This window comes from Hyposmocoma kahamanoa, unplaced genomic scaffold (assembly GCF_003589595.1).
Source record: "Hyposmocoma kahamanoa isolate Upper Pololo Valley unplaced genomic scaffold, ASM358959v1 224, whole genome shotgun sequence".
Lineage (NCBI taxonomy): Eukaryota > Metazoa > Arthropoda > Insecta > Lepidoptera > Cosmopterigidae > Hyposmocoma > Hyposmocoma kahamanoa.
The window spans coordinates 840,892-850,963 of NW_020653743.1; the positions used below are offsets into that span (position 1 = coordinate 840,892).

At 39.4% G+C, this 10,072-nt stretch overlaps 1 protein-coding gene across 1 annotated transcript; it reads right to left on the reverse strand.

The window, feature by feature from the left end:
* Positions 1-2,071: 2,071 nt before the first annotated feature.
* Positions 2,072-6,079, reverse strand: LOC113228246 (facilitated trehalose transporter Tret1-like). Its single transcript, XM_026461512.1, has 3 exons — positions 6,065-6,079; positions 5,659-5,794; positions 2,072-3,375 (listed from the first exon to the last, which is right to left on the reverse strand). The coding sequence occupies exons 1-3, from the start codon at positions 6,077-6,079 to the stop codon at positions 2,072-2,074; spliced, it is 1,455 nt and encodes a 484-aa protein (XP_026317297.1).
* Between the last annotated feature and the right edge of the window lie 3,993 nt (positions 6,080-10,072).

Here is a 10,072-nt window from a genome sequence, read left to right on the forward strand (position 1 = left end):
AGGAAACTACGCCATTATGATGTGGCGGGACGTGATCTCGACCTTCTTAAACGATTTAATATAAATATAAAAAAAACGATTGCGTGGTAGGGTACAGAGGGTCGATGTTAACGGTACGAGATCATGAGGGTCTGCAATTAGCATGGGTGTCCCTCAAGGTTCAATTCTAGGCCCATTTTTGTTTATAGTTTATATTAATGATTTACCTAGCCTTATGGAGGGTATAAAACATGAGATAGTATTGTTTGCTGATGATACTTCCTTATTATTAAAAGTTAAAAGGCACCAACGACGATGTGAACAATGCTATATCTAAAGTAGTTGATTGGTTTCCTGTTAATAACCTACTTCTTAATGAGAAAAAAACAAATTGTGTGAAATTTACATTACCCAATGTTAGAGAGACGGTTACAAGCATTGTAGTTGGAAACCAAAAATTGAATCTTGTGGATACAGTTGTATTTCTAGGTATAACGTTAGATGCTAAATTGCAATAGGGTCCATATAAGTAAGTTATCAAAACGGCTCGGCTCTGCATTGTACGCGATTAAAAAAATAAGGACACTTTCAGACGTCGAAACCGCTAGATTGGTTTACTTCAGCTACTTTCACAGTCTAATGACATACGGCATTTTGCTTTGGGGTAATGCCACCGATATCAATAGAATCTTTGTCCTGCAGAAACGTGCAGTTAGGGCAATTTACAATCTGGGCCCCAAAGTATCATTGAGAGATAACTTGAAGGAAATGAACATTCTTACACTAGCCTCATGGTACATTTATGAAAATGTAATTTATGTTAACAGGAATAGTAATTTCTTTATGAAAAATAGTGACAGACATAACATTAATACGAGGAATAGAAATAAACTCATTTAAGGGGCAATGTATACGCTTCTATAACAAGATTCCGGTTGATATACAAAATTTGCCTTTCACGAGGTTTAAAACTATAGTGAAACAAAAACTTTATACTAAAGGTTATTATACAACTTCTGCGTACTTGGATGTCAAAAATCCGTGGTAGTAACCCTAACTCTGATGTTTCAAATAAAAAAAAATATTGTAAATGTTATTTACAAAGAGCAACCCCTAGAGTTTCTTGCTCATTCTTCTCAAGGGAATCTGCCTTACGAAGGAGCGGTAGAGTTTAACCAATGTGACGATTTCAAGTGTAATAATGCTTTCCTATGAAATAAAGTTTATTTAAAAAAAAAATTCGTTAAAAGATTAAATTTGTGTATCCAAGAAAATGGAGCTCATTTCGAGCAACTAATTAGTTAGATTACCATTTTTTGCGTTTTATTAAAATACGTTAAGATTTCATGGTTTCTTTTTTTTTTTCATTTAATTAACCAATTTTGTGAGAGAGATTTTACTCTTATAATTAACCGATCTTATAATCAATCGATCGATGCAATAAAAGTGCAGGGTGCATTTTTTTAGATTAAAGCGGGTTCGATTCCCGCGTGTTGCTAGAAATTTTCGAAAATCTATGAATGCAGTTTTATTTCTTTTAAAAAATAAAGGAATGTTTCCTTTAAGTAAAAATATCTATCTCCAGTATTTAGAGTACTTTCCCTCCAGGTGGCATTACAAATTTCCACCCTGTATATATATCATATATCAGTGCAAACTGCTCGTCTAAAATTAAATAAACAAATATTTATAATGTAATTCAATCATGTGACGACGGAACTTTGCATGCCTATCGTTATTTTCTGGCGGTACATGTTGTATTTTACCATTGTTATCTCCACTATCATGTTTCTTGAGAATAAATCGATGTGATTTGAAATTATTGTCTTACCTTTTATTAATGCACATTAAGTGCATAAATGACAGAGACCCATTTAGATTTTCCTCGAATCAACCCTACAGCTAATAATTATCAAATGCGACAAACGGTAAAAATCAAGTTCCGAAGTAACTTCACCTAAAAACACACAGATCAAAATCAATTTAAAACAATATTTTTCCTAAACCTGTTCCGTCGGAATTCAAACCCGGGATCTCCTTATTTAGCGCCAAGAGCACTAATCTATGGGCCACAAAGGTCGTTAAAACTAGCTCATAACTTCACTTCAGTCTCAGGAAGCATGACAACTTTAGATGCCTCATCTCCTTTTTCAAACTGTTCATCATCTTTGAACCTTCCATAATTAAAATACTCCTCAATTTCCTGCAACGTTCTATCTTTGGTCTCTGGCACTACAAAGTACAATATCGAGAGTAACACCGCCATACTACCTCCAAACACTGCAAAAGTTCCAAATACCTTAACATTAACCAGTAGAAAGGGAGTCACGTGTAGAACCAAGTACAAAGCGCACGATACAATGACCCCAAGAAGCGCAGATCCTACTGCTCTGTGAGCTAAAGGTAAAATTTCTCCAAAAAATGCCAAAGGAATTGGTGTACATCCCAAGTTCACTAACACAAAGTACACCACGAACAATGAAATGGGAATCCAATGTCTGTCTCTCGATATCACATCCTTAGACGCAAGAAACAGGTAAGTACAAGTAATAGCAATTGTTATAACTGCTGCCCACCCCGTGGTAAAGAGTAATGTCCGTCTTTTCATGATTTTTACTAATAACGAAGAAAATGTAGCGCTTAAGGTGATAATCAGGTCCATAGCTAATATGTAGTAAAAAGAATGGGAATTATTACCTGTTACCTCTCCTGTGATATCTACCGCGTAAGCAGGAAAAAAATGTCTTCCAGATACTTCAAAAAGTAAGGTACCGGAAATTAATATAAGAATCGGAAATAAAAAGTCTCTTCTTGTAAATTTCTTAAAGAAATCTACAATGTCTTCCATAAAAGTTGTGACTTTCTGATTGTCGACCTTATTCATTTGTGATCTTATTAATTCATTTAGTTCCTTCTTTGATTTGTCGTCATGTCCTCTAAGCCAGAAGAACGATTTCTCAGCTTTTCCAAACTCCTTCTTATAAGCCAGGAAAGCAGGTGTTTCATACCAGGTCATGACATTTAACAACGCATAAATATAAGGTATGACAGCTAACAAAGCTATCATTCTCCACGAAACATAATTACTAAGTATATGGACAATCGTACTGCCCAGACATACCGAAACTGTCTTAAGGTTCAGGAACATTCCTCTAAGGTTCGGACTAGAACATTCACCAATGACAATGGGTCCAAGAATAACTGTAGCTCCCACTGTGATACCACATAGAATCCGTCCAATTAAAAATGCCGCTACTGATGCTGCGTAGTAGATTAATGTCCAACCGATAATTCCGGGCAGGATTAACAACATATGTGTGATTTTTCGCCCCCAACGATCCATAAAGGCGGATGCCAGAAAAAATCCTGGTATTGCGGCCAGGCCAACACAGGACGCTGCAAAATAAAAGTAATAATAATAAATTACCATTTATAGTTATACTACATACTAGGTCTAGGTTAATAATATCTTTGAGAAAAGCCTTACTTCAGATTTCTAAATCTAAAACATAGAGTAACGGCATTCTCTCTGGGATACTTCTCAGAATATAGAAACCAGTATTCTGCGCTGTCATTATTGAATATTTGTAGCAGGTTCACACCAAAAAAATTGAACCGTAATGTACATACTTAGTAATCAGAATCCACATGATTTCAAGGTGAGTACTGTGTGGAGTTGCCTGTTTTTCGTCTAAAAAAGATTTTTTATATCGTGTGAGTATGGAATTATACAAATTCCGTATTTGCCGTTTCTTCCCACGATTTTGTGCAGAAATTAGTTAAAATTTGGTACTTTAGGTGAAAACCCAGTCAAAACCCGGGCGGGCTGATTGGGTTTTAACCCACTACCGATCTCTGTATGTGTCATGTTATGGTCACATCATAACATTTATTTTCCTCAATCTTTCTGTGATATGGTAAAGAAGTTCTTTAATAGTGACAAAGAAAACAAATTTTGATGCAAATTCTGTATTTTAACGCCTATATTTCCAGTCAACAAAATTAAGGCTCATATGAAAGTTAACTCAACAATCGAAAATGTTAACGTTTGATTGAAGATTTCAAAATAATATCGGCAATAGTTTAAATTCCCTACCCCATATACCGGAGGTTACAAATACTTTATATAGCACGATATTTGGTTTAATTAAAAATGAATTTGATAATATATTTAAATCGAAAACATTAACTTTCCATAGAGAGACTAAATTCAACGACTGGGCAACAGTAGGTATTCATAAGAGCAGGTCTCGTTTGTATGAGCTATATGGTATGAAAACTTATAATACAATATATTTTATGAAATTCAGTAAGGTTATTCCCTAATTTAAAAGCAGTTGAAAGGAAAGTTGATCCTAGCAACTATAGGCCCATTTAAATTTTACCAGCTTTAAGTAAAATATTCTAAAAGGTTATGCTGACTCAATTACTGTCCTATTTCGGTAGGAATCATATTTTTCATAGTGAACAATACGGTTTTACTAGTGGTAGATCGACTAGCGATGCGGGGGTAGCGTTACTAAAACACATCTTTGATGCTTGGGAAAGGTCCCAGAATGCTATTGGTGTTTTCTGTGACCTCTCAAAGGCATTTGATTGCGTTAATCTTATTACTCTTATTAGGAAGCTAGAATATTACGGTGTAAATGGCAAGGCGTCGGAACTTGTCTCGTCATATCTCAACGAATATATGGTAGAATTCAGAAAGTAGACATAAATGGAGTGACTTCTTTGGGTTCTTCGGTAAAAATGGGTGTTCCACAGGGCTCAATAATTGGACGGAACTTTCTTATTTCTGATTTGTATTAATGATCTGCCATTCTTTGTTTCGGACCATTGCGAAATAGTATTGTTTGCTAACGACACATCCTTGATTTTTAAAACATACAGACATGACATTAACTATGACCATATTAATGATACCCTCTCTAAGATAGTTTATTGGTTTAATGCTAACAATTTATTGCTTAATTCCAATATCTTCCCTGACCAGCAGATTATGCTCCGCTGCATACGCAGTCCGCAGAATACGTAAGCTTACCGATGTTAGTACTGCTAGACTTGTTTACTTTGGTTACTTCCATAGTATAATGTCCTACGGGATTCTCATGTGGGGTAAAGCGGCAGATATTCAAACCATATTTCTATTGCAAAAACGAGCGATTCGTTCTGTGTACCGTCTAGGCTCTCGGGTTTCGCTCAGAGAAAAGTTTAAGGAGACTGGTATCATGACTGTGGCATCACAGTACATTTACTCAAATATTTTATATGCCCGTAAAAATATACATAATTCCATAGTATAATGTCTTACGGGATTATAAGTCCAAACTCATGGTACCACGATTTCGTTTAACCAAGGTAAACAACTCTTTTATGGGGAACTGTATGCGTTTTTAAAATAAGATTCCGGAGCATATATTAAGATTATCATTTCCTAAGTTTAAAAAGTACATTAAAAATATTTTGTTAGAAAAGTCGTATTACAAAATTGAAGACTACGTGTTAGATAAAGATGTATGGAAAGATGACACGGCTCCAGAATCTACGCAAATTTGATTCAAAGTGTATTCCATAGCATTTAAGATTATTTGAAAAGGGCAATCCCTAAAGTTTCTTGCTCGTTCTTCCCAGGGAAGTCAGCGTAGTCAACGCGCATTAGCTTAATGTAATGTAACTTACCAATCCACGAAGCAGTGTGTAGATCAACCTCCACAGGAGAATCAGGTCCTTGTAACGCCGGCATCAGGCTGAACACGTAGCTTACCACTGCGCCTTGAGCCATCATGTTTACAAGGACTCCTGACACCACCCATACCTGAAATAATACGATTTTAAACATTGAAGTTAATAATATGTCCTCTGTTTGACACCTGTCTGTTTATCTGTTTACGTAACAACCTGACAACCAACGATTACAACAAAAACTGAAAAGATTATTTTTGGTAAATTTATTAGGCAGTATGTTCTCTTTCGCCTGTTCCATGCAGAACGAAGGAAAACAAAAAAAAAGTTTTGTAAAAAGTTATGGAACAAAGTTGTTGTTTATGGTGTTACATTCAAAGATTCAAAAGCTCTTGTCACAAACCCGCATCGAGGCCATAACCACGATGCAAGCACGTAAAATATAGCCTTATTTTTTTCCATCCTCTAGGCATTTAGCACGTCAAGATCACAAAAATATCTTAGGCTAAGTCGTTCATTATTTACATAATGCATTACATAACCAAATGCTAAGATCTGAGCATACACTTTTATTTTTTTCCGTCCTCTAACAACACACAAATACATAAAATATATTAGTTTAATTACAATAATAGCATTCTGTGAAATAAATTCATTGACCTACCAACAAATAGACATCGTGTCCACGCTAAAAAGTGTCCGCAGTTAATGGGTGTTAAAATCTCATACAGAGCGTCAATCGCACAACGTGCGCACAACAGTCTTCGTTTATAGTAACAAATAACAATAAATAACTTGTAAAAATTACTGCAGTTAAGTGTAAAAACAGAATTTGATATTATGTTTTCACTAATCAAATATATTATGTTATCATAGTTCTCATTTAAAAGTATTGTTTTGTACAGTTGTATAGTGTAGGTAGATGAGAATCTTTTAACAAATGTTTGGTGGAGGGTAGGTTACGACATTCCGCAATAAACGTGAATCTGTGAAGCGGTGTTTCTTTGTGCTCCTCTGAATATTTAATATCCCACGGGTTTGGTCAGGATATAACAGTGGCGACGAGAAAATCAAATAGGTATAGGTTCTGTAAACAGATAAAAAAAAAAAGAGTAACTACAAAATGTCTATTGGGAAACTTAGTGAATTCGACGTCAAGTGCGGAGTATGGTCGTCGTACGTAGATCGTCTTAAAATGTACTTTAAAGTGAATAAAGTGACGGAGGACATGAAATTGCCCGTGCTTATCGCGTCTATGGGTGACGAAGCGTACGAGCTGTTAGTGAATTTAGCTAGTCCGAACGAGCCATCTGCGTTGACATTCGACGAAGCGGTGGGGCACATGAGTCAGCATTTACAACCGGCACCATCGGCCTTGGCGGAGAGGTTTCGTTTCAGACAGAGGAGGCAGAGCACGGACGAAAACACAGCAGGTTACGTTACGGAGTTAAAAAGATTATCGAGATATTGCAAGTTCGGAGATAGATTAAATGATAACATGCGTGATCAATTCGTATGTGGAATTAGGAGTGATATTATTCGTCAGCGGCTGTTCGCGGAGAGCGACGATGTGACCTATGCACAGGCGGTGAAGGTCGCAACTTCCCTCGAGGCGGCAGAACGGGACTCGGCTGCGGTGGAAATGAGGACAACGCGGGAGTCAGTATCCAGCGGTGGTGGCGCCAGCGGGGAGTTGAGCGCGGTGCATGCGCTCGTGTCAACAGGGAACGGGCCACGGAGTGAACGTGCCCCTGGTAGAACGGGTTCAGCGCGAGCCAGCCAGCAGCGTGCGGGCGGCGAAGCGGACACAGCACGAGCCAGCCACCAGTTTGCGGTTGGCGGAGCAAGCTTCGTTCGGAATAACAGGCTTAGCTCGAGGCCAACATTCGGGCAACAGCGTTATTCCTATTGTGGAGCATGTGGAGCACAGAACCATAATTATGCAACCTGTCGCTATAGGTACTTCGTGTGCAGCAAGTGCCAGCGCACGGGGCATTTACGCCGGGTGTGCCCAGATTGGGGAGAGGCGGAGAGAAGTGGCCTACACTTCGGACAGGCGCAACTGGAGGGCGAGATGGAGGTGGACGGACATAACTATGACATGGAGCAAGAGTTAAACCATTTGTGTTTGAACGACTTTAAGCCAGTAAGTGTTTCCGTGTATATAGACAATAAACTTATTTCTATGGAGGTCGATACAGGTACGGCTATTTCGTGCATAAGTAAAAAAACGTATAACGAATATTTTAGTTATTATGCTATAGAACCTGACAATACTGTTTTGAAATTCTATGATGGGAGTAAAATTAGGCCACTAGGGATTATCAAGCCTAATGTGCGGTACGGCAATAGAACGAAAGTTCTAGAACTCTTCGTGATTGATTGTGGAACGACTTCCTTATTAGGGAGACAATGGTTGACGGAATTAAAAATAGATGTACCGCAGTTTAGTTGTAACTTTGTATCTTATAGTGGAAGTAACGAACATGTAAACAAGAAATTGGAAAATTTACTTAACAGGTTTAAGGAGCTGTTCAGCGGCGGTCTGGGTCGGTACACTGGGGGGAAGGCAACGCTGACGGTACGCGAGGGGGCGACGCCGGTGTACCACCGCGCGCGGCCGCTGCCGTACGCGCTACGAGAGCGCGTCGACAACGAGCTCGACGCCATGCTGCGCGCGGGGGTCATCGAGCCGGTGGACCACTCAGATTGGGCCTCGCCACTGGTACCCATTCCTAAGCCTGATGGCATTCTTAGATTGTGTGCGGACTACAAATCTACATTGAACCCCGCTTTACTGATCGATCGTTATCCCTTACCGAAAATTGAAGATGTGCTAGTAAATTTAAACGGCAATCAATATTTTAGCAAAATCGACTTATCCCAGGCGTACAACCAAGTAGAACTCGATGAGTCCAAAGGGTACACCGTAATAAATACTCACCGAGGCCTGTTTAGGTATAACAGACTAGTTTATGGTTTGGCTTCGAGTGTAGGTATTTTCCAACGAATAATGACTGAATTATTGAAGGGTATTCCAAATGTGCAAGTATTTTTAGATGATGTGATAATAGGTGGTAAATCGGAAAATGAGCATATTCACGCTCTAGAGATGGTTTTACGGCGTTTATTAGGCCATGGGTTAAAATTAAAGAAGAGTAAATGCGTGTTCCTTACTAAAGAAGTTACGTATTTAGGGTATGTAGTCTCTCAAGACGGTATCAGGGCCGATAAGTCAAAGGTAAAAGCAGTGTTAAAAATGCCTACTCCGCAAAGTGTAACCGAATTACGTTCTTTCCTGGGTACGGTCAATTTCTTTGCTAAATTTATTAGGAATATTAGTTCTATTTTGTCACCGTTGTATAACTTGTTACGCAAGAATGTAGAATGGAAATGGAACGGGAAGTGTGAACGTTCATTCCAAAAAGTGAAACAATTGCTAATGAGCGCGGAAGTATTATGCCATTACGATCCAAACCGACCACTGGTGTTGACTTGTGACGCGAGCGTGCGGGGAGTGGGCGCGGTACTATCGCAACGGAGCGAGGGCGCAGACGGGCGCGAGCGGGCCGTCGCGTACGCCTCGAGAACCCTCAGCGATGCCGAAACAAATTACTCACAAATTCATCGAGAAGCGTTAGCTATCATTTTTGGTCTAAAGAAATTCCACCAATATTTATACGGCCGTCGGTTTTTGTTACGTACAGATCATAAACCTCTGGTTTCTATATTTGGACAAGATAAAAGTATTCCTCAAATGACGGCTAGTAGGATGCAGCGCTGGGCTGTTATTTTATCCGCTTATAATTACGAAATAGAATACGTAAAAACTACAGATAATTGTGCGGATGGCTTGTCGCGTTTGCCGGAGGTAGGGCAAACGGAGGAGGCTTCTATACCGGAACAGACGTACCTACATTTTGCCCAAGACGCCTTGATGTTAGATTACAATGTTGTAAAACAATGTACGGCTAAAGATGTCCTGTAGGGTTAGGTCATATGTAAGAGACGGTTGGCCAGAGGAGTGCGATATAGATAATTTAAGGCCTTATTTCAATAGGAAACGAGAGCTGTACGAACAGCTCGGCTGTGTAATGTGGGGCCACAGAGTGGTAATACCGGAGATTTGTAGGGATAGGGTTTTAGAAAGAATTCACGAACCCCATATGGGAATTGTGAAATCTAAGGCTTTGGCACGCAGTTACGTGTGGTGGCCTGGGGTAGATGAGGCCGTGGAGGCGGCGTGCCGCGCGTGCACGGTGTGCGCGGCGCACGCGGACCAGCCGCCGCGCCACGCCCCGTGCGTCTGGCCCTGGCCCTCACGCCCATGGTGTAGGTTGCATTTGGATTACCTCGGTCCCATTAACGGAAAAATGTATCTGGTAGTGCTGGACGCGATGTCGAAATGGAT